This window comes from Dioszegia hungarica, assembly GCF_025882075.1.
Source record: "Dioszegia hungarica strain PDD-24b-2 chromosome Unknown MKK02contig_25, whole genome shotgun sequence".
In the NCBI taxonomy this organism is placed as follows: Eukaryota; Fungi; Basidiomycota; class Tremellomycetes; order Tremellales; family Bulleribasidiaceae; genus Dioszegia; species Dioszegia hungarica.
Genome location: NW_026515779.1, coordinates 1,447,914 through 1,473,956, shown reverse-complemented (window position 1 = coordinate 1,473,956; position 26,043 = coordinate 1,447,914). Strand labels below are relative to the sequence as shown.

The 26,043-nt window shown below is 57.3% G+C and overlaps 14 protein-coding genes across 14 annotated transcripts; 8 read left to right on the top strand and 6 right to left on the bottom strand.

Moving 5' to 3' along the window:
* Window positions 1–1,054: 1,054 nt before the first annotated feature.
* On the top strand, window positions 1,055–1,929 carry MKK02DRAFT_41068 (RNAse P Rpr2/Rpp21/SNM1 subunit domain-containing protein; the record flags this gene model as incomplete). The annotated part of the gene is made up of 3 exons (XM_053091411.1): window positions 1,055–1,413; window positions 1,459–1,541; window positions 1,601–1,929. 3 exons carry the CDS (start codon window positions 1,055–1,057, stop codon window positions 1,927–1,929), a joined length of 771 nt encoding a protein of 256 aa, XP_052942535.1.
* Window positions 1,930–1,988: 59 nt separating this feature from the next.
* Window positions 1,989–2,606, bottom strand: MKK02DRAFT_41067 (uncharacterized protein; the record flags this gene model as incomplete). Its single annotated transcript, XM_053091410.1, has 3 exons — window positions 1,989–2,262; window positions 2,313–2,411; window positions 2,503–2,606. 3 exons carry the CDS (start codon window positions 2,604–2,606, stop codon window positions 1,989–1,991), a joined length of 477 nt encoding a protein of 158 aa, XP_052942534.1.
* Window positions 2,607–2,973: 367 nt separating this feature from the next.
* On the bottom strand, window positions 2,974–5,117 carry MKK02DRAFT_20450 (putative endoglucanase E-4 precursor; the record flags this gene model as incomplete). The annotated part of the gene is made up of 8 exons (XM_053086258.1): window positions 2,974–3,198; window positions 3,250–3,491; window positions 3,541–3,592; window positions 3,638–3,762; window positions 3,816–4,420; window positions 4,466–4,530; window positions 4,574–4,717; window positions 4,803–5,117. The coding sequence occupies 8 exons, from the start codon at window positions 5,115–5,117 to the stop codon at window positions 2,974–2,976; spliced, it is 1,773 nt and encodes a 590-aa protein (XP_052942533.1).
* Window positions 5,118–5,775: 658 nt separating this feature from the next.
* MKK02DRAFT_41065 (uncharacterized protein) lies at window positions 5,776–7,898 on the top strand (the record flags this gene model as incomplete). Its single annotated transcript, XM_053091409.1, has 16 exons — window positions 5,776–5,853; window positions 5,900–6,018; window positions 6,078–6,144; window positions 6,222–6,315; window positions 6,361–6,454; window positions 6,501–6,529; window positions 6,579–6,604; window positions 6,658–6,721; window positions 6,771–6,862; window positions 6,913–7,088; window positions 7,144–7,199; window positions 7,252–7,409; window positions 7,464–7,550; window positions 7,600–7,691; window positions 7,760–7,822; window positions 7,883–7,898. 16 exons carry the CDS (start codon window positions 5,776–5,778, stop codon window positions 7,896–7,898), a joined length of 1,311 nt encoding a protein of 436 aa, XP_052942532.1.
* An 811-nt stretch (window positions 7,899–8,709) lies between these two features.
* Window positions 8,710–9,369, top strand: MKK02DRAFT_41064 (uncharacterized protein; the record flags this gene model as incomplete). The annotated part of the gene is made up of 1 exon (XM_053091408.1): window positions 8,710–9,369. The coding sequence occupies one exon, from the start codon at window positions 8,710–8,712 to the stop codon at window positions 9,367–9,369; it is 660 nt and encodes a 219-aa protein (XP_052942531.1).
* A 115-nt stretch (window positions 9,370–9,484) lies between these two features.
* Window positions 9,485–10,928, bottom strand: MKK02DRAFT_20130 (rab-GTPase-TBC domain-containing protein; the record flags this gene model as incomplete). Its single annotated transcript, XM_053086203.1, has 9 exons — window positions 9,485–9,614; window positions 9,676–9,765; window positions 9,824–9,881; window positions 9,931–10,021; window positions 10,073–10,212; window positions 10,266–10,307; window positions 10,355–10,462; window positions 10,524–10,641; window positions 10,785–10,928. 9 exons carry the CDS (start codon window positions 10,926–10,928, stop codon window positions 9,485–9,487), a joined length of 921 nt encoding a protein of 306 aa, XP_052942530.1.
* A 252-nt stretch (window positions 10,929–11,180) lies between these two features.
* MKK02DRAFT_30493 (uncharacterized protein) lies at window positions 11,181–12,565 on the bottom strand (the record flags this gene model as incomplete). Its single annotated transcript, XM_053088064.1, has 6 exons — window positions 11,181–11,375; window positions 11,440–11,776; window positions 11,824–12,062; window positions 12,121–12,216; window positions 12,273–12,408; window positions 12,468–12,565. The coding sequence occupies 6 exons, from the start codon at window positions 12,563–12,565 to the stop codon at window positions 11,181–11,183; spliced, it is 1,101 nt and encodes a 366-aa protein (XP_052942529.1).
* A 448-nt stretch (window positions 12,566–13,013) lies between these two features.
* Window positions 13,014–13,989, top strand: MKK02DRAFT_41062 (uncharacterized protein; the record flags this gene model as incomplete). The annotated part of the gene is made up of 7 exons (XM_053091407.1): window positions 13,014–13,088; window positions 13,156–13,174; window positions 13,224–13,269; window positions 13,318–13,483; window positions 13,533–13,630; window positions 13,697–13,819; window positions 13,875–13,989. The coding sequence occupies 7 exons, from the start codon at window positions 13,014–13,016 to the stop codon at window positions 13,987–13,989; spliced, it is 642 nt and encodes a 213-aa protein (XP_052942528.1).
* Window positions 13,990–14,512: 523 nt separating this feature from the next.
* On the top strand, window positions 14,513–16,585 carry MKK02DRAFT_30491 (uncharacterized protein; the record flags this gene model as incomplete). Its single annotated transcript, XM_053088063.1, has 6 exons — window positions 14,513–14,653; window positions 14,709–15,325; window positions 15,370–15,475; window positions 15,521–15,711; window positions 15,755–16,500; window positions 16,539–16,585. 6 exons carry the CDS (start codon window positions 14,513–14,515, stop codon window positions 16,583–16,585), a joined length of 1,848 nt encoding a protein of 615 aa, XP_052942527.1.
* Window positions 16,586–17,222: 637 nt separating this feature from the next.
* MKK02DRAFT_30490 (uncharacterized protein) lies at window positions 17,223–17,786 on the bottom strand (the record flags this gene model as incomplete). The annotated part of the gene is made up of 2 exons (XM_053088062.1): window positions 17,223–17,378; window positions 17,433–17,786. 2 exons carry the CDS (start codon window positions 17,784–17,786, stop codon window positions 17,223–17,225), a joined length of 510 nt encoding a protein of 169 aa, XP_052942526.1.
* Window positions 17,787–18,393: 607 nt separating this feature from the next.
* On the top strand, window positions 18,394–19,495 carry MKK02DRAFT_30489 (uncharacterized protein; the record flags this gene model as incomplete). The annotated part of the gene is made up of 2 exons (XM_053088061.1): window positions 18,394–18,738; window positions 18,776–19,495. 2 exons carry the CDS (start codon window positions 18,394–18,396, stop codon window positions 19,493–19,495), a joined length of 1,065 nt encoding a protein of 354 aa, XP_052942525.1.
* A 574-nt stretch (window positions 19,496–20,069) lies between these two features.
* On the top strand, window positions 20,070–21,204 carry MKK02DRAFT_41059 (uncharacterized protein; the record flags this gene model as incomplete). The annotated part of the gene is made up of 2 exons (XM_053091406.1): window positions 20,070–20,429; window positions 20,506–21,204. The coding sequence occupies 2 exons, from the start codon at window positions 20,070–20,072 to the stop codon at window positions 21,202–21,204; spliced, it is 1,059 nt and encodes a 352-aa protein (XP_052942524.1).
* A 373-nt stretch (window positions 21,205–21,577) lies between these two features.
* Window positions 21,578–23,946, bottom strand: MKK02DRAFT_41058 (uncharacterized protein; the record flags this gene model as incomplete). The annotated part of the gene is made up of 3 exons (XM_053091405.1): window positions 21,578–21,680; window positions 21,762–23,763; window positions 23,814–23,946. The coding sequence occupies 3 exons, from the start codon at window positions 23,944–23,946 to the stop codon at window positions 21,578–21,580; spliced, it is 2,238 nt and encodes a 745-aa protein (XP_052942523.1).
* Window positions 23,947–24,599: 653 nt separating this feature from the next.
* On the top strand, window positions 24,600–25,816 carry MKK02DRAFT_41057 (U3-containing 90S pre-ribosomal complex subunit-domain containing protein; the record flags this gene model as incomplete). The annotated part of the gene is made up of 5 exons (XM_053091404.1): window positions 24,600–24,941; window positions 24,998–25,357; window positions 25,421–25,529; window positions 25,586–25,645; window positions 25,701–25,816. 5 exons carry the CDS (start codon window positions 24,600–24,602, stop codon window positions 25,814–25,816), a joined length of 987 nt encoding a protein of 328 aa, XP_052942522.1.
* Window positions 25,817–26,043: the final 227 nt, after the last annotated feature.

Here is a 26,043-nt window from a genome sequence, read left to right as displayed (position 1 = left end):
TCGCTATTTCCCGCTCGCCATGCATAGCTGCAGCTCTGGGACTCTACAGGAGGATATAACAGTGTCGTGCAAGCCATGGAAAATTGTCCCCATGCGGCTGGCACGCGCACATGCGTGACAAATCGCGAATGAAAATGACACTGCTATCAGCCTGTCATGGCCCGATTTGGTCCGCTTCTTGGCTTACCTGCAACCTGAGCATCAGATCTGACGGCTCTGGTTTGCAATAGAAGGGTCACTGAGTACAAAGAGACCTCCTGCAGGACCCGTACAGTCCAGAGCGATCGCAAGGCAGCCCTAGCGGCCGGTTTATGGCCGTGCCACACCCAAAATCGACAAGGTCCTCCTGCCACACATTCCTCAGGCCACGTGGCACTCAACAGCTTAGATTCAGCGTGCTTTCGCCGCTCCCCATACGGTTAGTCAGGCCACTAGGGATACTCCATAGGCACTGATGTCCTGGCTGCCATGTAGCAAAGTTGTACTGGGGCGGGTCCAGGCTGCAGAAGACTACAGACAGATATCTGGGTCTGAGATGACGTCAGACTGCTCACTGCTGCGCGAATGTGCCGGATTAGAGGGGTGCCATCCTGCGGTACCTTACCTTCTGGGAAGACCTACACAAGGAGGGATCGCGATAATGCTGGCTACAGCAGCTGCCAGGAGAAAGTATAGATGATGTGCCTGAAAAATGTAGTCATGAGTGGAGATTAAGGCAGAATTTTGAGGCTGTCTTTGGGCGGAGCTCCACGCCTCTGGCGGGTCCCGGAGTGCTCCTGAACAATTTTCCCGTACTCTATGCTACTGTCCCTACCATATCTAGGAGTTTCACGATCCTAGCTATGCACGACGAGTGGGAAATAGCGATTGAAAAAGTCGGCGGATTAATTGGGAGAGTTGGCTGATTCACCGGACATGCATATGAAAAAGTCGGCGGATTATCCGGCTGACTTGGCGGATAAATTGGACACGCGAATTTGGCTCGCTCCTCTTCCTCTCAGCCGACCCTTCGATACACATCAGCATCATCGTCCCGCACATCCGTCAGGCTACCATGGTCAAGGCCAAGCAAGGCAAATCAGCGGCTCCATCTGCTCGCGCCGGTCCCCCTCTTCCAAACCGAGATGTCTTTCACCGTATCAATTTTGCACATCAAGCCGCGGCGTTCTTGCAGCAGCTTGTCCCAGCGTCTGGCTCGGGACCCAGCGTACGCGCTGGTCCATCGAAGAAGAAGAAGGCAGGGCGTGGCAGTAATGGGCGAGGCGAGACGGAGCGGGGAACGGTGCCGGAACAGGCTGTGACGGTCGAGGGAGTGGAGGGAGAGAAGCAGGACAGAACGGTCGAGTGGGGGCGACTTGCCAGGAAGGGGACGAAGGAGATGAAGAAGATGGCTGTACATACCCAGATCAAGCTGTGAGTGTCTACCTTGGCTTGAGGGTTGGATGAGCTGATAAATAGTGACCCCTCGATCAAGCGCGCTATCTGTAAAACATGCTCGACGGTATTAATTCCCGGTCTGACTTGCAAAGTCCGCAATCGACGTGAGTACATACTTTCTGATAGTCCCTAGCGTTATCTGTGGCCGCAGCTGACAACGCAGCGAGCAAGACGCATACTCACAAGACCCACTATACCTGCCTCGCCTGCCAAGCTATCCGAAGCATCCCGAACCCTCCCATTCTCGATGCTTTGTCCGCTACCTCTACCTCGGACTCGAGCCCTGTCGTCGCAAGTAAGCGACAACCAGCAAAGATGGCGTTCCATGAGAGGGAGGAAGTGGCGGATGATGCTTCGCAGAATGGAGGAGGGCAGAAGAACGGACAAGTGGACGGCAAGAAGGGGCATTTGCTCTGGCGGGGCGATACGTGCCTGAGCGGTTGGGGCGCTGTCCCTACCGAGGCCGAGGCGGAGGGAACCAGCGCGACCTGATCTCCACCGGCAATCATACATCGTATACACCCCCCACGGACTAGGCGTCCATACCGAATTCAAACCCGCTTCTCCTCCTCTCCGACCTTCGCTTCTCCCGCCCGCTTGGCGCCCTCCGCCACGGCCTCCCCCTGCTTCTGTCTCTCCTGCCAACACGTCGGGCTCCCACAGAGACACAAAACACACCCCACGCCATACCCGCAACAGAACCACCGGTTCCACCAGACCGGTCGGCCATCCTTGTTGGACGCGTCGGCGGGGTTCCAGCTGTCGTATGTGGATTTGACGAGGGGAGCTTTGGCGGTGGGTTGGGCTGTGATGTTCTCTGAGGGTCTGCGGGTCAGCAGAGTTCTCAGAAGAAGATGGGACGGGGATGGACGCACACTTGGGGAGTAGGGTTGATGGCGGTATTGGAGGACGAGGCGGAGCTATCGGGGCTCTGGGCCGACAAGGGGGCGAGCAGGCCCGTCTTCGTACCGAGACTGTACTGTCAGTCATTGCTAGGTCAATCGGAGGGATTCTGGCATGCAAGAGGTGCAATAGGACTAGACTAAAAGATGCTCTGCTACTCACTTGGCGTCGTGGATTGGCGTATACGAGGGAGGCTGTCCGTCAGGAGAAAGGGGCGGGGCAAGCGTAGCTTGCGCCTGAGAGGGCTGAGCAGTAGGATGGTCCATCGTCAGTAGAGTCAGTGTCAGCTTGAGGGTCTTGTCAGCTCTGTTGTAGGTATAAGACGGAGGCGCGGGCGAAAGTGAATAAAAACGACGAAGAGGGAACAGTGGAAGAGATCACAAAGCTGCACAATTGAGAACAGCGGAGCGAGTCCAGGGGACCCGGCTCGAGCTCTTCCAGTCCCTTTGTGCACAGCTGAGCGCTGCTGTCGAGGAGAAAGGAGAGTATATTCTCTTTGTCCCATAGTCGAGCCGCTGGGAGTGGCGACCCGGACGTGGCTGGTTCGCGCAACAGCTAGCTTCGAAGCGAGATGCACCACAATCGTTAACGTCCGTAAATCTCGCATACAACCATTACCTCGTATCTGTCCCACTAGACCCCCTTGCCCGAGTACCTCCGTCTTCTTCTTCCCCACCAGATCAGCCCCGCCACCAACACCAAAAATGCCAAACAGCCCAGTACAATCCCTGCGATAGCTCCAGCGGGAAGACGATTCCCGCATGGTAAGGCCGCATCGCATGGCTGACCCGAGGGGATCGAATAGGTCCCGGCTTGGACGTTGACGTAGTAGGGGTCGGGCGAGGATGAGTTGGCAAGCTAGATTATAAGCTCACATTCATCACCAGGCAAATGAAGGCATAAGCTTACCTGCATGGCAGCTATACCGGGAATGGCAGCATTGTAGTCCAACGCAATTTCTGCCTGAACCCAATCATCCCTCCAGTCCCAGTACAGGTCATTTGCGAGCGGTCCGCCGACCACCGCGCCGTATAGCGTATGTATGTTCTGGGGAGGGTTGGTGCGAAGGTTGGTGAAGCCTGTTCCGCCCGACGCTGGGGCCGAATGCGGGTTCTTAGGCGAGTTGGGATGAGAGCCGACCATGTAGACAGCTAGACAAGTAAGCTCCGAGGGCCCAGCGACATCAGCTCAAAAGCTCACCATTAGCGGGGTTCTTGCCCATGACATAGTCGATCTGGGTTTGCGCAAATGCCTACTTTGTCAGCTTGGTTCTGTGTCATAGCGTCAAAAGGCTCACGGTGTACTGATTCGACTTGTCGATGCTAGAAGCCATAGGAGCGTACTTTAGCAGCAGCATCGTGAACGCCAGAGCTGGATTCAAACTGGCAAAATCGGAATCTCCTCTCCAAAGCTGCAATCCAGCTAAAGAATCAGCTTAGTCCGATGCCATCGCAGACGAGTTAGCTGTCACTCACCTCCTGTCCGGTAGGTATTGGTCGTTTGGCCATTGATCACCCTGTCAAAGTAATTCTCCGCCTCACGCTGCCATCCCGTCTCATTCACCGCGAGTCCTGCTCCCCTCGCCAAACTCGGGTTCGCCCTCGCCGCCTCGACAAACAGGACAAACACAGCTGGGGTCTTGCTGTCCCAGTTGTAGACAAAGCTGGTCCCGGTAAGGCTATATCGCCCGTACCATCTATACGCGTCCGCATAGTACCGGGACTGATTGGTTGCGAGAGCGAGCGAGAGAGCGGCAAGTGCCATGTCGTCTCCCCATCCGCTGGAGCCATATGCACTCGCGACGGCCGGAATGGAAGTGGCGAATGATACTTGCTTGGTGGTATTGGCGACGGTGTATAGCCGGGTAGCGTGGTCCAGGAGTTGAGCGGAGTAGGTGGTATTCGATAATGATGGGTTCGCGGGTTGTTGTGACGAGGCGAAGGGGGAGTAAGTCGCGTTGGAGTAGAGCAGGGAGGCCATGGCTAAGGCAGCGGAGCTGGCAGCCCAGACATCCGTACCTGGGAAAGAGGAGTTGACGGGGAAGGCGGGTCGAGGAGTTGCGATGTTCCGGTCTCCTCCCCTTCACCGTCAGCTTACGCCCTTGACCTCCGAAGAAGGTGCTTACCAGTACGAATTATCAATGTCTGAGTCACCGACCTGGACGAAGAGGACGTCGTCAGAGGGATGAGCCTGATATCAGCGCATGATCAAGCCTAAAACGCCAGTATCTCACCTTCATTAACCAGTCATATCCCCATCTCAGCGTTCCGTCCAGATAGGCCGTCTGAGAGGCTATCGAGTAGCCTTGACCATGCGTCAGGGCGGACCACGAAATAGCGAAGAGAGTATGAACAAGGGGGAAAGTCGCCTTGATGTACTGCAAAGTCAGCACGGCCCTCTTTTCCGTCCGCCCGCTCCATCGCGCAGTAGCACGCCGTGGCCCCTTGTACACTTAGACTCACATCGCCAGCATCATACCACCCGCCCGTCAGATCCACTCCATAGTCACTCCCATCGTTCAACGCCGAGTCGTTCCTCCACGCCACCCGATTCCCGTACGTCCCCTGATCCAACTTCCCGGACCTCTGGGCGTCAAAGAAGTATAGCGAGTTCCCCAGGACGTTCGCCCATTGGGTATTGGGCGTGCTGCTGGACTTGGCCAGACCGGCAGTTGGCGATGGTGGAGCGTAGGTGGGCGACGGAGTGAGCTGGGCCGAAGAAAGGAGGGGGAAGGCGGCCAGGAGGGTGAGGAGCTCGACGAGCTGCGTTGGGACCATGATGGCGGGATCCTTCTTGACAATCACTGGTAGTGGACGCCCTGGAGCAGTCGAGAACGCGGAGGAGGAGCTGCTGGCTTCGAGCTTCGAGAAAAGTCAACTGCCAAGACCGATCAACGCGATGTCAAACGTCAAGCGGCGACTGGTCAGGGTGGGCGGTATATGCTTTGGCGTACCGCACCACAATGGAGCAGTAGAGAGCGCTCTGTACCGTGTACCCTACCGACGAGGAGCGAGGGCCTGCTGAGTCTCCTTATAACTGATGATGTAGAGTCAAACAAGAGATGGATGGCCGTTAAAGGTCGCGCGAAGGTGGATCTTGTCGATCTTTTTAGACCCTGCAGGCCCTGAACAGGTCCGAGACATCCCGCTCATCCCATGCATGCCCAGCTCTCCCTCTTGTACATACAAGAGGACTATCGATGAGCGCTAGGGCGGGGGTCCCTCGCCCCTCGGACTCGAGGGGTGAAGCAAGGGAGGAAGACACAAAGAGCTGATATCGCGAATTGCGCACTGACCATACCTGAAACGCACTGACGCTGTGTGCTCCTCTTGTTGTCGTCCGGGTCCGTCGAGGAAGCTCTGGCTGACTTCTGATATTGCCTTTCACTTCGCTCATATACATATACACACTGATCATCACTCACCGCTTACCATCATGGCGGCGCCCCCTCGAATGCTGCTCCTCAACGGAGGCGGGAATGAAGCTTTCGTCGCCCTGCCGACGACGTATGATGTGAATTGCCATTCGAGGTTGGACGAATCTCGCGCTGACTTCGCAGAAAGCTGTTCAAGCGGCCGCAGACAAGTTCACTATACCCAAAAATGACATCCGCCTCTCTTGCGCCGCAAGCGATATGCCCTGGATCGGCGCATACGTCAACTCGCCTCAAGTCTTCATGTGAGTTGTAGATATCGGTTGACGTCGATGCCTCCTGGGATCACAGCTCACATTCGCAGCACCGACAACGACTCGTACTACTATGCCTGCGCCCAAAAGGCTGTCGTCCGACTCACCGTCATCAACGTGGGTGCACTTGCGGCCGCCGCGAAGGCAGCAGAGGAGGCGGCAAAGAAGGCGACCTAGTGCTGATGGATGCGTAGCTGAAGGCTGGTGAGGCGACTGCCGCGGCTCCTGCTACTGGAGGAGGGGCGCCAGCTAAGGGCGGTGCTCCCGCTGGCGGTGGAGGGGGAGGAGGTACGCTACTCCATATCAACATCATGTATCTTGCTTATAACTCAGCTGCCCCTGCCAAGGCGGAGAAGACGGCAGAAGTTAGTTTGACGTGCGAAACAGCTGCTGGAAAGACTGTTAGCATGAGCGGAACCGTCGCAGGGTATGTCCAGCTGAAACTTCACAGTTAAGGTGGGCTGACATTGCAGAGATCTCGCCAACGGACCACCAGCAGGACGTGAGTTGGGTTCTCAGACCACTGACTTGAGTAGGAAGCTGATCTTCAGAATATCTAGGCACGCTGACCGTAGAGGTGGATATCTTCTTTCGCGAGCTCCAGGCCAATGTTCAAAGCTGACGTCCCAGGACAAAACCGCAAAGCAAAAATTCGTCGGCAAGGCACTCGGCCCCAACGATATTCTCACCAAGTGTAAGCTGCGTACTGTTCGGCAATCGCGGACCTATAGCTGACGGCCTAGTCGTGATACATGATCAAGCCACCGCCCGGCTTCTCTGCCGACCCCGATCCATCCAGCCCAAGCTCGACATTCTCTCTCGGACAGACACCGGTGTAAGCTGGTGGTTGTCGACTAACGATGAGGACGTAGCTGACGACTTTAGGTTGAAGTGTCATACTCCCTCACAGACTGGCAGGTCCTCACAGCGTACCCCATGACCAGTCTTAGCAGCGAGTCTGGGCAGACTCGGATCCGGTGGTTTGCGCAGGTCGGAGCTGGAGGGAGAGTGACAGACCTGTTGACTGGGACGGAGAGCAGTGGGCTCTTCATGGACATACTGTGAGCTGTCGGTGACTGGTCTGTGCATAGTCTAGGCTCGTAGTTCATACTGTAGCCCAACATCGAAGCCAGCACCGGCCGCGGTCGAGCCAGAAGGTCCGCTATTACCTGGTGAGCTTACTCCCCTCATTGTGTCCATGGAGAGAATCAGCTGACGTACCAGCATGGCCGGATATCCGCCCCATCAACGCCTTCTGTCTGCCTCAGTCCCTCTTCATCCCGCACATTGACCGGATCCTTACCGCCCTAGGGGTCCCCGTCGAGGGTCGGACCAGCATGATCACCAGCTGGCTTCCGAGCCTGATGCGACACAAAAACATCGTCAGTCTACGGAAGCATGTCACTAGCGCCAGTCTCCAAGCACTGACACCCTAGGCCTATCGACTGCTCAGCCCCGCCCAGCTCGAGCCGAGCATATCTCTGCGGATCATCCCGCCTCCAGAGGTCCTCGTCCGGATCTTCGTGAGCTTCCCACCCCATGAGATACGGCGCGTTGAGCTGATGCGAGCAGGTTCTGTTCCGAGGTGTGCCCGATGCGGAAGTGGGGGAATGGCACGATCGAGGTCTGCTGCACGCTGAAGCTGGTCTGGACTGGAAAGATGCGTGAGTCAGCTGTCACGAGTCCTGGAATCCGTGTGAAAGTAGCTTTGGGCCGCAGCTGAGATGAGCAGTATCGGGTGGGATGTCAATGTCGGCGACGAGTCTAAGTTCAGGGTCATTGAGTACGCGTTCATGTGAGCTGAGCCTGCGAGAAGATCGTCGACGGTGCATCGAGCTTAGAGCTGACGCATCAGGGAGGTACACAACTAAGGTCAACTCGTTACATCTCGTCTGTCAAGAAGATGTTTGGGAGTGGAGATTGTCATCAAGAAGGCCGGCGATGTACATACATGCTGTGTCTTCTCATGGTTGTACCAATCCGTCGCATCGTGCTGTACTGACAGACACTCACCACAAGAGCACGTCCACCATGAGCGGAGGCATGAGGGCTCTGGCAGTGTGAGCACGCCCATATAGGGGCGGTCTTCGATGGATCTGGTGCCGCTCCGTGCTCTGCGATACTTCAAGGTAGTCTCGGTAGCCTTCCGTGTTCCCCAACGAGATCCCCAGGATTGCGTGGACCGATCGCGCACCGTAGTCTTCACGCGATAGGCCCTACTTGGTACGGCGTCGATCATTACAAAGGACGATCATCGAAGCCACATCTCGCAAAGGCGCTCTTCTCGCAATATCCCAAGATCCTGATCGTTCTGTCGATCCCCACGCTATAATCCTTTATCCTCAACGCCTTGATCAGAAGAAGCGATGTCAGATGCCAAGGTATACGGTCAGCTTTTTGACGATCGAAGCACATCAGCCTGCGCCTCCTTCTCGCTCGCTTGCAAGTAGCTTCAGTGGGCGTATGGCGCCTTCCAGCGAAGGTTAGCCAAGGCCAGCAATCAAGCAGGATCGACAGTCTAGCCAGAAGGTGCCTATATAAGTCTCGCTTTCGTGTGAGTGGCTCAGCATCATCAGTATCCCCTGACCACTTGTACCAAAGTCTCTCCCATCCAGCGATCCACACTCCGAGGCTAACATCCATATTCCCACCCCCAGTCTACTTGTGCCCCCCCGTGCTGCCATGTCGTCTTCAACCACCACTGCGGACACCCACCCGCCGGCCGACCCCATCAAGCGCCGGTCCAGCTTCTCCAGCGACGACTCCTCCTGCCCCGGCCCCATTGTCGGCTCGGACAGCTATCGCCGCCGCACCCTCGCCAACTTCATTTCCTTCCTGCAAGACACCAACGACGCCGCATTCGAGCAAGCTCCAGGCCCCACCCGCCCCACCCGCCAATTCCAGTTCCGCACGATGCGCGGCTCGGACGATGTAGAGGACAGGGAGAGCGAGGTGTTCGGGCAGCCCAGCGCTCAGGGTCTGGAGGTGATTTTTGACGGGGAGGGGACGAGGTACTGTACGAAGCGAGGACCGGAGTCCGAGATGGAGCCGGACAAGAGGCTTGATGTGATTGCGCGGAGCATGTCGGGTCCGGATGTGGTGTGGCTGACTCAGGTAGGGACGGAGATGCAGGAGGGCACGGCGACGAGGGAGGATTGGGAGGTGGCGCTCTTAACAGTCTTCCGGGGGGCGTACGAGCGGAAGAAGGGGTCCGTGGGCGGTGTCTGGTTTGAAGAGCTGCCCCGCGCCAGCATGAGCGCTCGATTTGTGGAGGGACGAGCGGAACGCAGGTGTTCCGGTATTACACTGACCTTCCGCCCTAAGGTCGCCGCGCCGAAGTGAGGTGTATGGGTGGCAGGGGCGAGAAGTGGCCGTCGAGGCTAATGAGGCATGAGGCAGATTGTGTATATACAGTATATGCACATATCGGTTTTGGTACATAGCGAGCCGAGACCGATCAGGACGAGAAAGGGTGGGCGACGAGCTCGCGGTACAGGTCCTCCGGGATATCCTTGACGAGCGCGACCGTGACGCCGATGATTGGCCGAGCGTTGAGGGGAGGGAAGGTACGAAGGAGCTTCATGGGCCTAAGGAGTCAGTTCCTACCCTTGACCTGTATGTCCGAAAGTCGGGGCAGCTACAACTCACGATGGCGAGTCCATAATATCCTGTCGAAGAAGGAGGAGCTGAGCGATGACGCAGAGAATGTTGAGGTGGACCCCGAAAGCCAGTAGGAAGCTGTGAGATCGATATCAGCTGTGGTCTTTGCTATGCGCAAACAAGACGATCAGCTTACTCCCATAGCTGCAAGACTTCCTCTAATGGCGGTGTACAGGCGCAAAGGGTCAGAACCGCTAAGGAGGTTAGCCTGATACTGTACGCTTCGCCAGTAAGAAGACGTACAGGGGAAGGCATATAGCTCAGCAGAAAGGTTCTTGCTCCTCAAATGATCGAAGAGTTCTGGGTCGACTATCTTTAGGCATTGATCCAAGAGCTGTGGTGTCAGCTTGACCTGCTCAGCGGTGCGATGAAGGCTTCAGCTTACCTTCAACCCTTTGTGTACCCCTACGAGCGTCGGTTGGACATACAGAGGACAGCTCTGCTCGATGAAGGTGGAGAAGCAAGCAAATGCTTCGAGCTGGGAGGGGAGAGTGAACAGGAAGGGAGCCGAGAGGACGTTCATGCCTATAGTGGTCAGCTCCGAGCTGTGCTTCGACGACACGTTCAGCTCAACTGACCCTGGACGTAAGTGAAAGGCAGTCCATCCCTCTCGGAGCCTACTATATCAGCACCTTGTACACACCGGGTCCCAGCTCTCTAAGCTCACCGTGATTCTTCCAGACAAACGCCTCAAGAAGCCTGATGAGCATATCCTCCTTGACCTTCCCCTTGAATTGCGTATCCGTCGCCAAAGTTCGGAATGTATCGTTCTTGACTGATACTGTAAGCTTTATTCCATCCAGCTCTCGATCTTGAGTCTGGGGGGTATAGCTCACTCTTTGTACTGACGGCCGAAGGACCCATCGTTACCCATCTAAGGTATTCGTCTGCATTGAGAGAATCGATTTTTAGCATGAGCTTCCATATACGGGGTCGAAGGGGTGGTCTACCAGGCTAAGTATGTCAGGTCCTGCCGTCATGGAGATTTGCATCCAATCATTGCAGCCGCAAAGCGTCCTCATGTCGACCGCCGTCGCAATCCCGATCACCGTATCTTCTCCCTCGAACTGCAGCTGACTCTAGTCTGGACTTACCACCTCAGGGATACCTTCGGTCAGGACTATCCGCCTGATCCGTTTCAGACCATCAGAGACCTCCGAGTGGCTGCGATGCCTGCCCCATGATGCCGTGGGCGTCAAGAGCGCGAGGAGCGAGTCGTACACCTGCGTCGGGGTGGACATGGATGTCGAAAGGGTAGGGACGGTATCGGAAAGCTAGCTTCGGCGGCTAGTAGCTGATCTGTGCCTGCTCCGCGGTGACTACAGACTGTATTCTCAGCCGCTAGAGGCTTAATTTGAGTGAAAGGAGTCCAAATGAGAAGGTTCGAGCGCTCGACGCGTTTGTTTTGCTGTTTGAGGAATGAGGAGTTGCCTACACGTGGCTGATTTCTCCTGTTGTTGTGCTCGTGCGGGAAGACTCAGGCAACGGCTTCGCTACAAGGTCTCATCGAACGGCATCCAGCCTCTACACCTTTCTGATCCACAGAAACAGCTCGTCCGCCTTTCCCCGGCGACGTCATCCGCTACCTCCGACCCCTTACTCCCCTTCTGTCCATCCGCTATCGATCTCCCAGACCCCGAGGCGTTCCCATAGTCGAACGTGAGCTCTTCGTCGGGGGCGATGGATCTCTTTGTCTGTCATACCTATCAGCTTGGTCCCTCTCGTATCAAAGAAGGTAAGAAGAAGACTCACAAAGATCGCTGCTCGAGGCCAACTCCCTGCTCCCCACCTGACCACCTGAATCACGCAGTTCGGATCACACGAGTGATTCATGAATCTGCCGATGTTGCCATACCGTCGAGGGTCGATGTGAAGTACCAGGCCTGGCTCACGGAGGGTGAGAATGTAGTTCCCCTCTCCCTCCTCGGCTTTGACTGCGGAGGACCAGCGGGAGCGGGCCTGCGAGGTCGTGAGGTATTCACCGGCGTATAGCGAGACGAAGCTTCCTCGTGGCAGATCGCACGAGGTAGATGGGGAATAGAAGAGGCAAAGACCGGCTTGAGGGACAGGGCGGATGGTGAGGGGGACGCTGGGATTTCAGCTGTGGCCTTGGGACTGGATACAAGAAAGACCTACCGTACCCCTCCTTGCGTCAGTCGGTTTCCGCACGTCCTCGCGCATAGGCAGTCCGGAGAGCATTCCACCAGGGGCCATCGCTCAGGCAGAGCGTCCAAGTTGAGCAGCTGCTCTAGTAGGCCGCCCGGAGCTTCGAGCGTGTCGCTGTAGAAGTTGCCTAGATCACGATCAGCTTTGGTTCCCGATCTGCGAGAGCGGCTACTTACCAAAGTCACCCACGCATTCACAAGAAGCACCATCTGCGCGTGTGCAAATGCTACCTCGCGCCTCTCCCACTTCACAGTCGCATCCGCCTACCTCATCTCGGTCGGAGTCTTCGTCGTCCTGCAGACCGCTCGGGGGTCTAGCTAGAGATATAGGCGTTCCGTCAGGTAGGACGCTATCTGTGATGTACTGCCAGACATCAGCAATTGACTCGTTTTCGATGCCGTTGCCGGGCAGGTACTGACTCGATCGAACCTGCTTAGACTCGCTAGATGGGACGCGGAAAGACCGGTCGTGGGTATACGGACCGGTTCCGTTCCGCATGAGACGTCGAGGAGGTCGTTCTCAGCGCCTTCACTATCTGCCCAGGGTGACGCCGATCTATCGACGTGCATCCATGATAGATGTATGATGCTAGTGGCCGACAACAGCTAACTTACTTACTCTGCTCGAGTAAAGCGCCAGACTTCTGTTCCGGCGGCCAGGCCGTGCGTGTGGTGCCTGACCCGCTTCCAACGGAAGATGGATACACTTCCATCGGCTATAGGATGAGCACTCCGAACCGTCAGTCGACTCTGCTCGCTGCTGCAAGCCGCTCTACGAGGCAGGTGGGCGAGATGCAAGCGTCTGCAAGCCCTCAGCGCCTCAGCGTTCCAAAGGACCCCTCCCAAGCCGCCACACTGCCACAGTGCCACACACAGCTGCCACACTCGTTATGATTAGAGTTTGGCGGGTGGCCAATCGCCAAGGCACAGCAAACGATAAGCAAATTGCGGCATTTGGATTACGGCCGCCAGGTCGCCAGGCACCGACGACGTTGGCTTGGCCGCGGAGGGCGGAGTGATCTAATAACCGTCCTGCGCCACCCACCGGCTGCGCCCGCAGCCCGCCGACTATATAGACAGCACCCGACAGCTTGTCCTCGCCCACCAAACTTGTCTCATCTGCACTTGTCCCGACCAGAAACGAAGAAAACGATTTCTACGATGTTCTTCAAGATTGCCGCTCCTGTTCTCCTGGCTGCCTCGGCCCTTGCGCAGACCTTCTCGGTCAGCACTCCGGTACGTCCCGCATCCGATCAACCTGGGTTGATAAGCTCGTCCTAGGAGCAAGAGCTCACCAGTCCAGGCTTCGCTCCCTCAGTGTTGTGCGTACACACCGTGATCCGACTGGAGCAGTTGCTGACTACTAAACAGTGCCGGCCCAGATCCAGATCACGGGCGGGACTTCGCCTTACATCCTGTGAGTGCGCAATGGGTCCTGCAGGAGAAATATGGGCTGATCATACAGGGCCGCTATTCCTGCTGCTCAGCCAGCAGCGCCCGCGATCGCCATCATCGCGACCAACATCGCCTCCTCGCCGTACACTTGGACTGTGAACCTCCAGACCGGGCTGAACATTACTCTCCGAGTTACGGACTCCACCGGAGCCTTGACCTACTCTTCTCCCATCGTGGTACGTGCCACAGCCTCTCAATATGTGGGACAGAGGCTTATGAGCCCAGATCCAAGCTGGATCGAGCAGTAGCTGCTTGAACGCCTCGGCCTCTACTGGCGGCCTGTCGACTGTGTCTGTCAGCACCACTATCACCACCTCAGGAACGTGCGTGCCAAGTCTTCATCTGGGGATTCTGCATCCGCTCTTTGAGCTCCGATACTGACTTGACAGACAAAGCGGAACCGTCTCGGCCGCCGTCACGACCTCGACCACCCGCCTGTCTTCCAGCTCGTCGTCCATGTCCATGACTAGCAGCATGGCCAGCTCCAGCTCCGCCGGTGCGGCTACCAGCAGGTCAGTCATGCCTCGCCTTCACTTCTTGTCCGGATGAAGAAACTGATATCTACAGCGCTGCCAGCTCCGCCGCTGCCTCATCCTCCCGCGCCTGGGCTGTGCCCACTGCCGTGGCCGGTATTCCCGCCCTCGCCATGGCCGCCATTGGTGGTGTTGCTGTCTTGATGTAAGGGTCTAGACCCATTAGTCATGGCGGAGGGGGGTCTACGACGGCGTCGTACACGACAGACGGCGAGGACAGGCGGTGCAGGCGGAGACAGGAATGAGTCGATACGATCAAGCTTATGGTGGAATCTGCTAAATCTCCACGAAAGAATACGTCCGATCCCTAATATAATGGCCCTTCTCTATGCATTACCTTATGTTGACCCCCCCTACGCTCGATCTCCGCAGCAACAGATCCCTGCCATCTGCATCACCCGAGTACATACAGCCTTCAATGCTTAAGTGGGGGGATGGAACCAAATAGTCAAGATCAGTCGCGTCGACTCTCCTCGACCTCCCCACCAAAGTTCCCTCATCTCATCTTGCCTCATACCTTGATCGTACTCGTATACTCATACCCACCAAGCCGTACATCAGGCACCATAGCTGTGATCCTCTTGTAGCAGCGAAAGCTACGTCCTGTCTTTGGGTACGGCCCACCCATCTTGCTCCCACCCACCCCTTCGCTTCGCAATTCCCGCTCGGACCATGGCTGCTCGCAAAGCCCAAGCCCCACCCGCCGCTCCAAGCACAGATCTTTCTACTATACTGGCGGGGGAACGAGTGTACCTCAATCACAAGGTCTTTGACGATGAAGTCGCACATATAATCGTACACGAGTACATTCTCGTGAGTCTGCCTGGATTGGGGCATCTGATGGGAGGATCGGGCTGATAGGTTACAGAAATTGGGGGCAGAGACGGTCGAAGCGCGTCGAGATGCTACCATCAACCTCCTCAACCCTTCACACCCATCGTACCAAGCCGAACTTCATCATAATGCCCTGCTCGCCTCGGACTATCCGGAAGTCCAGCAACCGCTCCATCTACCCTACCACTGGCTCACCCTCTGCCTCCATCTTGGCAAGCGCGTTGCCCACGAAGATCTCGATCCCGCGGAGCCCTTTTTCGTCTTCCCAGGCAGCCGCCAACCTCTCCGCGCATGGGTATCGCTCAACGTCATCAAACGGCACGATGAGGGGTCGCCAGAAGTGGCGCACGCCAACACGGTCCTGCTCATGGTCCGAGGTGGCGCGTTGATGGTCAAGAGGCGGGCACAGGCGGACGTCCTGATCATAGACCCTGGAACCAAGTTTTACCAGGTGGTCAAGGCGGAGAAGATCAAGCACAAGCGGGATCACCAGAGGCTGGCGGAAAGGGATTGGGTGGAGGATTGCTCCAAGAATCAGCTGGTGGCGTGGAAGTCGGAGCGGGAGATTGAAGAGGCACCGTCGGATGCGGAGAGCTTTGCGAGTGAAGATGCAAAGCCGACTAAGAGAGGTCCGGGCAGACCAGCAGGCCGGTAAGTCTATCTATCGCTCTGATGACTGTAGCTGACAGTTGCAGACCACGCGCAGAATTTGCTCCGGCAGAGGATGATTTTCTCTGTCGCTATCTCGCTGCATTTCAGCCTGATGGATCTTGGGGAAGCAGAGCGACCTATGAGCGTATGGTAAGTCCCGAAGACCTTATCAATTGCACTTATGCTGATCTCAAGGTGGAGCGCAGCAGCTTATTCCCCGTGGCGTCGACTCATCCTTCCCAATCATGGCACGGGCGCTTCAAGAACAATTCGGGAAGCTTTACCAAGCGAGTCTTAAACTATATCCAGGCGGGCATAGACGAGTCGCTCAAGACGAAGGTGGAGCGTAAGGCGAGCAAGTCTTCCCGGGAGGCGAAAGAGGAGCAGTGAGTGTTCCCTCCTTTGCATGGGGTCCTGGCTGACGAGCAGTATACCGCCGAGGGCATCAACCAGCGCGGGGCCGGAGCGCACCTCAGCATCGAAGAGTCCGACCAAGAAGCGGACGGGCGAAACCAGCGCTCCTCAAATCAAGCGGAATTTGGTCGAGCCGGATGGTGAGGAGGAGTCGATCGCTCCCGAACGGTCCGCTGGGCACGGCACGCAGGCCCCAGGCTCGGTCGACCAGCTGGATGTCGAGATGGCCAACGGTGAAGCCAACGTCAATGATGCCGAGCCGATGTTGGATGACCCGGAACCCATCGTACCCCCCAAGTCCCAGTCTGGTCAGCAATTGCATGGCGACAGCATCATGGTCGACCAGTCGCTCGAGCACGTCCCATCAGACGACCCCATGGGGCAGGTCGACGAACATCAGCCCAGCCAGCAGCTGGACGAAAGTCTCGCTGAGGATCGGCAGATGGTCGGGGCGGAGACGCAGGTCCTGCTTGACGAATTTGCCCATGTCAATGCGGCGGTGGCAGCCAAGGAGGCGGCAAGGGCGCCGGCGCAAGCAATTGCCAATTCCCGTCTTCAGCAGCTGCAAGCGGACCGTTACTCGGCAGATCGGATCCCCTCTTTACCTCAATCTCCTCGGCGCACGGCATCACCTGCTCCATCCACAAAACGTGCTCGCCCCTCTGAGCCTCGCGCATCCAGCGAGCGGCGCGGCGAGATGCCAGCTCCGCCCTGGCCGGCCCGTGCTCCTCGGATATCGCACGGAAGCGACGGTTCCGGCAGTCATCGGGTATCGGTACCGGTCAAGCTGAACTTTAAGGTCGTCGGCGTCACAGAGGACGGGAGCACGGAGGAGGAGGGCGATGACGACGGTCAAGGGGCAAGACCGCATCCTCATCATCGGATACATATGAGTACGCAGACACCCAGTCCCGGTTCACGCGGTCCACGGGTATCTACCTCTCGGAAGCGGTCTCGCCTATCCCAGGCCACACCTCATCACCATCAAACGCCCGATACCGTCTACGCTACCCCTGAGGTACCCCCTCGGCCTCCTGTTCCGCCCCCATCCATTTCGCCCGCCGTCAAATCCCGCGCATCACCACGGCCACTCACACGCAGCGAGCACGACGCGGCGATTCTTCATGGTCAGGTCGTGGCTAAGGAGAAGACGGACCAGTACAAGTCGCACATCCGGCGATTGTGCTCGCGGTATAACGATGGGCCGGTGACGGTCATCAAGGCGGTGGATCTGGTCAAGCGGGAAGGGGAGTTGAAGATGTCTTGGGAAGAGGTAGAGCGGAGGCTGGACGTGCATTACGAGTACAGGGAGCAGGAGCAGGAGGATTGAGAGAGATAGGGATGTGGATGGCGAGGTGGACCGGTGGATAGCCATCACGTGTCGATATGGATATTTTGCACAGGGTCGTCACTCATTCTACTGATACATATAATGTTACAGGTAGTCCTAATCCTCACTGATGAAGTCTCTGGACTGACTACTCTAGGTCGCAAAGGTGCCCTGAACCACCTTGACAGGCTTGCAGTAAGCGTCTTTGAACTCAGCACCCTCCGCCTTGGCTGTGGGTTTGGCGGGGTCCCTGATGTCCCAAGTCACGACAGCTCCAGGAGCGATCGTGTTGACTGACGTGACGGCGCACTGACACATCAGCACTAGCAGCACGTCTCGCTGTACATCACAAAGAAGACATACCTGAACCACCGCGGTCGTCAGATCAGTCTTCAAAGCGAACATACCCCCGTATATCTGCTCCGGAAGGGGCAACACGCCGCCCCCCTTGGGCTTGAGCCTCTGCACCTCCGGAGCGGTGGCAGGAATAGGCGCACGTCCAGTGAACGACCCGAGCACCTTGTCGCCGAGGTCGGCCTCGTACAATTCGGCACCAAGGATGTTGATGGTAAAGGTCCCGTCCTTGTCGGCCTCGGGGATCGGAGGGGGCTTGTAGTCGCCGTTACCCGGTGCTTTGTCGGCCCCGAATTGGGGTGCAGGTGCAGCCGAGGCGAACATGAGGAACGGTAAGAGGGCGACGAGGGTGCTGAGCTGCATCGTGGCGGTGACTTGGAGAAGCGACTAGAGACTGTTACCGCTTATTGACTGACCGATTTGAGTGACGCTGGGTCTGAGGGCCTGGAGGGCCAGACCATCCCGGCTTATAAGCCCTCAGAGACGGCGTCGTCTGACGCCAAGCCTGCTTACTCAGGGGTGCGGTCCTTTCGAGCCCCTAGCCCCTGATGCCTCTAACAAAAATCTCTTTTGCGCTGACCCCGCGAAACCCTTCAATCTTTGCTTTGACCCCACAAAATCCGCCCTTCAAGCCAGATCCCATCTTGATGCATCTCTCCGTAACGCGTACGAGCTGGATCTAGGGGCTATGACACATACCGCGGTCCCTAGGGGTGGTTTCATTGCGACTGTGTGTTGCGCCAAGGGATCTCCGTGTTGATGACGTGCTACGATCAACCACCACAATGAAGCCCCAGCCTGCTGTCTTCCTTTGACCGCACTCCTTAAAGTCTACCAGGCACGCCGGGCCACGGTCTCGTCTTGTCTCGCCACCCGTCTGGACGGCGCTCACGTCTTGTAGTTCTTCATTCGTCTTCTTGTACACCACATCGATCTACAACTGACTATCGCCGCACTCATGATACCACTCATGTCCGAGCACGAACAGACTGCAACTGGTTTCGAGCCCAGATTAGCGCTTGTGCGCATGCGCGGCTCCAAAGAAGAGTATACGTATCAAGTCGTGCGGGTCGGTACTGAAGAACAGGTGGACAGCCTGAATGCCGACGGACACAGTGATCCACTATCCCGCTTGCCATGCATTGAAAGGTTCGAGACCAACATCACCTTACTCGGCGAGCTTCGACATCACTTGCGAGACGGTTACCATTCCCGTGTCAAACTCACAACGCTGGGGATGTACAATGCTTGGGCTGTGGCGATGTATCAGGTCTTGGGCAACCTCAAACTTGAGCAGTACGAAAGCAACGGAAAAGTGAGCGACTCATGCCGGGACAAGCTTATACTGATAGGTCATGGACTACTTCAATCTTGCCAGCCACTTCACCCGCGCTTTCAAAGGTCAAGCAGAAGACTTGTTCTCCTACATCGACAAGCTGACTGCTGAACGGGATACGGATATTTTCTCTTCTCTAGCCAAGTCTTGGCCGAAGGAAGAGCTCTGTCCACATCCAGGGATACCGGCCATGCTCCTCGCTGGTCTCTGGGATGATCAAGACTTCATGAAGCTGTCCGATGTTGCCATGACCGCACTGGGCGAGACAATCAGACTGATCAAAATGCTTGATCTGCCGGTGACTACCCCAAAGGCTGGAATGGAAACCTTGTCGAAGATTCGGCGTGGAGCTGAGAAGATGATCGAGCGGTCTCGATCGGATACCATGGACGACCCAGACAATTTCGCCGCCTGGTTATGCAGCGTGGCGGGCTGGACAGAATCCGGCGTTTCGCGGGCGCGAACCAGAGACACAGTCGCGAGGGCTCACCGTTTGAGAGCTACAGAAGGCAGTCGCGCAGACCTGCTCGATGCCTGCTCGCGGTATTTCTCGTTTCATAAAGAGGCGGGCAAAGGCCAAGAATCGGATAGACTCCTGCGAAGTCTTGCGAGTATCGGTGAAGACGATGACGGTCGATTGGTCGAGACTTTCGCCATATTCGAACGAGATAGGGTTAGGGATGGGGATCACGAAGAGTCTACAGGTCCGCAAGATACGGATATGCAAGAGGTTTGATAGCACAGGCAGAGGCCTAGCTAGATACTCAGGTCTGTGAACTTGATACAATCGCATTACGATGACTGAATAAGCGAAGTATCGTCTGCTCCAGACTGACAGCTTTGATTGATCTGCCACGATATGCGACGCTCTACGGTGATCGCTAGGTCGCGATCTCATTTAGCTGATCCCTTCTGAAGTTCTGGTCTCACCTCCCTGTTGTCCCCACCAATGGAGCAGGGGACCAAGGTGCACTGTCCTTTGAGATGGCGACTCCTTTCTCCTTTTTGAGCATGACTGGACGTTGACCATAAAGTAGACACCCCTAGATCTGGCTCCCCTAGATCTGGCTAGCCTTCCACGGTCCCCACCCGCCCAGTCAAGAACGCCACATCGTACCGAGAGGACCAATCCTCCTTTGTATCTATTCTCAAGCCTGTAAGCATCAAGTCCTCATCGTCCTCTATATATCGCTGCGAGCTCTCATCACCCTCCCCCTCTGCTCATCCGCCTCTGCTATCATCACCTACGTTCACTTACTGATCGATCCTTCCTCGATCTGAGCGGACCGAAGCGCATCTCCTCCACAATCATGCCGGCGAAATTCAAGTGTCTTCACAGCACTGACACTGGGTCTGCGACACGCGAGCTCACTCTTGTCCAATGCACTGCTCAGAGCGACAAATCCTACGAGGTGGTCAGCAGCCTCAAGGGCGGACCAGACGACGCGAGCACCACCGGTCTTGACCCCTTTCCCAGTACTCGGTGGAAGCGAGCTGACGAGACCACTGTGACTTTGCTGACACCGATTGAAGCCAGTTCGGCAGGCAGCGAGAAGAAGCTGAGCGCCATGGAGGTCGAGGAGATGTACGCAAGCATACGCGAGTCATGGGCCAAGGTCTTGACAACTGCTGCTGCCCAGCTCAAGGCTGGCGTCCGGGATAATCAAGCAGTGAGTCATATTGTACCTCTCTGACCGTTTTGGCCGCTGCTCAGATTTAAGATGCACTTCAGCTGACCGACACCAGGAGCAGGCTCACGCTCTCTCTGAGGGTCCGCATGCGTACGCCTCGAGTAACTTCATGGCCCTTGCGGCCCAGGCCCAGGATATCATCCAATCGTCCGAGCGCGACTGGATGAGGGACATCTTCGAGGGGCTGAAGGAACATCCAGAAGTTCTTGACCACCACCCGGGGATGCAAGTCATTATGACTGCGGCTCTGTGGTCGCGGGTTGTGCGTCGGACCGGGGATGTACAGTTCGCTCTCAAGGCTACCGCTTCCATCCTGCAGTCCGCCGAAGACTTCATCGACCATCCCGATACCAGCTTCACCCGAGACCCTGCCCAGGTCGAGCTGCGCGCTATGCTGTCGATGCTACGCAAAACGGCGCTGGAGGTCGAAGATGCGATATCGAGCCGCTGCCCCAAGGACATCGAGGCGCTGCATGACTTTCTGTACCCCAGCAACGTCAAGCCCCCGACCATCGATCAGAAGAGGGAGGTGTTGGATGTTCTGCGCAGAGCTGATAGCGTGCGCCACGCATACAGTGAGGGTGTCCTGGATGCCGCTCACCGGACCTTTCTCCGGATTGCCAGAGGGGAGGTCCATCAGGACTTTATCGACAGCCTGATCCATGAGCAGACGGATGAATGCCTCCTCGCCGTGCTGGCGAGCTATTCAGCGGAGTCAGTCGCGGAGTCAGCGATTCAGCTCGGCTCGTCGTGAACGTCAGCGAAGGACTCGGGAGGGATTTTCAGGGATCGAGCGTCAGTATGTCAGTCTGTGATGTGAAAAGTCTGTGCGGCTAGGTAGAGAAGTACTTGTGTTTATGGATATGTACACGAGCCGGGGTGAGGACTTCTTCAGTCTAGGATCGTAAGCTCAAGCCGACCAGGTACGAAAGTAGGCTACATGTATACGCCGCCATCGCCAGCAATCAGCTACACTACCCTCAGGACCTCATCGCTATTGTCCCAGAACACGATTTGAAACTCAGATGCCAATACCCCTGCCCCCTTCTGACCCCTGATCCCTCTCGTTGCGATCCAGCCCCGCTTCTTCCTCGCCAGTCCACACCAGATTCCCTCCCGCCCCCGCCCTACACCTTGCGTTCCAGCTTCTTCTTGGCGCGGAAGAGCGAAAACCTCGCATTCGTCTGCATATCCTTCCACTGTCGCTTGAACTGCTCTTTAGCATCGGGTCTGTCTCATCAGCTTTATCCTTCCAGCTCACTAGCCCCCTCTCCCTATATCTCGGAAACAAAGACGGAATAGACGACTCACTTCCACTCCTCCTGCCTCCCACCCAAATCCCCATGTTTCCCACCCCATTCTTTCGGCCTATACGCCTCCTTACTCTCCTCGGTCGTCCGGAGCCGCCTATCCCCATTCGCCCATCTCGACGGCAAATACCCTCCTTGACCCTCCTCGATCACCCCACTCCCCCTCGCGCTGCCCGTAAGCGAGAACGGCGTGGATTTGACCGAGGACGGCCGACGACTTCCACCTCCACCTCCTGCACCTGGCCCAAATATAGGGAACCCATCCGGCCCGATCTCTCCTGCACCACCGCCAGGTCCTGGACTCCCCGCCCTCGACCCATTCCTCGATCCGCCCGACGGGATCCTCGCCAGCCCCTGTCCCTGCGCCTGGAGCGCAAGCGAGAACGGTCCCCGGATCACATGATCATGTACCGTCTGTACCCGCGTGACCGCCCCAGACGGGTTGAAGACGATACGCGGATCATCATCCGCCACGATCTGGATTTCGGGGAGGAGGCGGGTGCTCGTTCCCGTGAGTGGCGAGTCGGTCGCCAGACCGCGAGTGGAGGATGGGACGCGCGCAGAGGACGTTGTCCGGCCCGCTCGACGTTCCCTCTCTTCTCGCTTCTTGGCTTGCGCCGGGGTCTCGGGGAAAAGTTCCTCTCTTGGCCGCTCGGCGGGCTTGGGTCTGCGCGCTTGAGATATCATGGATTCCCCGTCCCCGCGCTCGCGGTCCCGGTACTGTTCCCGGTCGGACGAGCCGCGGGAGCCGCGAGACTGCCCCGATTTGGCCGATAAGGGGACGTCGAGTGCCTGGTTGGGCTGCTGCAGCGGGGTGGTGGAGGTGGGGTAGGACGGCGGCATAGGGGACGAGGGCGCGTCGAACCCGGTAATCTTCTTGGACCCGTCCGAGCGGATCTCGATCTTCTCCTTGGTCGGCTCGCGCGTCATGGAGGGCGATTTATGCCTTGGGAAAGGAGACAGAGGGGGCGGGGGAGGAGGCGACGATGTTCCAGGAGGAGCAAGGGTCGATTCGGTGACTTTGCGAGGATGGTCGTCTCCCCCGTCCGAGGTGGTATTGGTCCGTGCGCGAGAGGTGGTGACTGAGAGCGCAGGGGTGTCCGGGACGGGAAGAGGCGAGTCCGTATGTCCACTCTCGAACGTCGGTGAAAGCGGAGACGGGGTGTAATAGTATATACCGCCCTGTTGACTCCGGGTCCGCTGGGTTCCGAGACCCGCGCCATACCGTCCCTGCTCGTGAGGGTTGGTCGACATGGACCCGCCATCCTCGCTTGAGCGTAGACTGGGCGTCCCCCTTCCGCTCCGCTCAGACATCATACTCCTCCGTCTCGCCATCGCAATCCCCGACAATTCATCCAGCCTTCTCCGCTCCAGCTCTGCTCTGCGCCTCGCCTCCTCTTCTTCCCTTCCCCCATCTACACTCTTCCGCCCTCCCCCTCCCGCAGACGTGGCATGCTCCGACGTCCCGTCCCCCGCCTCACTGCCCGCCGAAGACCCGGAAGAGCTCCCGCTCCCATGCCGCCTATCCGAGCCGAACGCGGACCGCCTCCTCGAGTTCTTCCGACTCGCCTCTGATACACCCTTGAACGGATCATATTCCGTATCGTGCATCCGTCCCTTCCCATCCATGTACACTGGTCCCTTCTTCCCGCCGAGATTCATCGCCGACTTGAAGTTGCCGAGCGACGCAGTCGACTTGATCCCTAGTCCGGTCGTTCCGTTCCCGTTGGAATGACGGGAGAGAATACTGCCGCCTCGGTTCGACCGGGATGCACCCATAGATGACGACTCGCCGTTGGTCCCATCGTGTACGTGCGAGGGGATGGTGGTCTTGTAGTCGGGGTCGAGGATCCGGTCGAGCTCTGCCGCTTGGCCAAGACGGGCAATGTCCTTCTTGTTTCGGTGGAGTTGGAGTTGGAACGCAGGGGGAAGAGGGGCAAACGCGGAGTTGGGATTGGGGTCGTGGGAGTGAATAGTGCGCTTGCCGTGCGTCTCGCTAAGGGCTGAAGGGTCAGCTGGTAGGCCTGTAACGAGCACTTCGAAGCTGACGCACGAGGTCGGTACGTCTTGAATCCTCCTTCCACACGCTTCGACCCGGACGTATATGGCGCAGTGTTGGTCACGCTACTCAGCCCGTCCTGATCATGATTGACCGCAGCGTACGACCGCGATGGACGGCCGAACATGACTGTGACCGGAGAAGGTGGCGACCGAGGCTAGCTTCGAAGGCCGAGAGGAGGTTGAGCGAAAGGCAGGGGATAGACGCTGTTAAATCAGTACAGCAAGCGCATATAGGCTTATAAAGCGTACAGTAACGATAGAAACAAGTGATGGCGAGCGAACGTCAAGTAGGGCCCGACCGAAGTGGACGAGCGAAGGGTGATTCTACCCACGAGGCAATAGAAGGCGAAGTCACGAAACTCGAGGCCAGAGACTTCGGCTGATCAATCCAGTTGAACGAAAGTCGGGATTCCTTCTAGGATAAGGTCGAAAGTCTCGCTGTCGCTCTCTATGTCGTTGGCGCTGAGTGTAGGGGGTCACCGGCTCGACGTCATTATATGCTGTCAACGAAGACGTTATCATCGCCTCCATCATGCATCAACGCCTTCACCGTCAGGCAATGCAACGCCGGTTCCGGACGCCCACCCTAATTAGCTCCCGCTCCCTCGGCCACCGGCCCAGGCACGGACGGAGTTGCTAGTCCGCTCTCCGGGAGTCCGTGCGTCCCCTGCTTGAGATATATTTTTGTTTTCAGCCCTCCACCTCGTCTCTGCGCTCTGCAGCTCTGCACGTTCGCCTTCGCGTCTCTAGAAGCAGCAGGCCGCCAGCAGCAAGCAGTATGGCCATCGCCCAACCCACAAAGACAGGCGGAGACGACCTGGACGATTACCTAGAACTCGACCCGAATCTCGTCGCGTCAGGATCGGACGTCGGGTCTGATGATAGTGATAACGAGGCCGAGGAAGGGGATGAGGCCGAGTTGGACGTGGAGGGCGAGGGGGATAGGCCGGTGTTGGAGAGAGGGACGGGGATGAATGAAGGTGTCAAGCGGAAAGCCTCGGTCGATGCGTCCGATGATCCGGAGGAGAGTGGGGGGAGAGTGGGAGCTGTGGAAGAAGGAGGGGAAGAGGAAGAGCGGAAACGGCGTAAGAAGGAGAAGACGAAAGAGCGGAAAGCGAGGGTAAGCCTCAGCCTCTCTGAGAGAACTCAGAAGTAAGAGATTGCTGATTACGCCAGAGACTAGCAGCCTCCGCCCCCTCCTCCGCACCTACACCCCCAACCCACCTTTCCCCCGACGCCCTGCTCGCCCTCCTTCGCACCTCCCTAGTCTCCACCCACCCCGCTCTCACACCTATGGAAATAACCGACCGTCTCCCGCCACTCACCTCCCTCCTCGCGGCGCCCGAACACGCCGCGCCTGACCTCCCTGCCGCGTCGTTCGAGCCACTCCGGAGACGAGTGGCGGGGCTCCTCAAGAAGGGCGGTAAGATTCAGAAGGGGCGTCCGAGGATTGTGATTTTGTGTTTGAGTGGGCTGCGGTGTATCGAGGTGATGAATAATGTAAAGGACTTGAAGGGGGAGGCGCAGGTTGCGAAGGTCAGCTAAGCCACTCCTGTACTCCTAATATCTATGGTGAAGGACATGAGCTGATTCAGGTAGTTGTTCGCAAAGCATATCAAGGCGCCAGAGCAGAAGAAATTCCTCGAGTCCACGCCGGTCTCAATAGCCGTAGGGACACCCGCTCGTGTCGGCATGTTTTTGGGTGACGGTAAGCTCCGTCTCCGCGAGTTCCCACAGAGCGTAGACGGCGAGCTCATACGATAGGAACCATATCGGTGGATAAGAGCACGATCCTCCTCCTTGATATAGGCCACCAAGATAGCAGTGGGTCTTTAGCTACATGCTGTGAGGTGTTCAAGGGAATCAGCTTATATAGCAGAAACCCGCACACTCCTCACGATGCCGGAAATGCGGGTCGAGCTGTGGAAATCGGTCTTTGCGGGTCCGGGGCGGAAAGCCTTGCTGGACGGAGGGGCGAGGATCGGTGCTTTCTGAGCGACGTCCTTTTCAATTCTTCGCTTCTTTTGCTCGCGGGCACTTTGGGCGAGTCACCGGCATCAGCATCTTCCGTATCAGTATCCATTCCATCAGCCAGGGTTGCTATAATCCGCCTTGGTCTATCCAGATCTATGCATCTTATGATATAATGCCCTTTTCCCATTCCTTAGATTGGCCGCCTCCCCCTCTGCCTCCTCCCTGGATCCTCTCTCCTGCTACCCCAA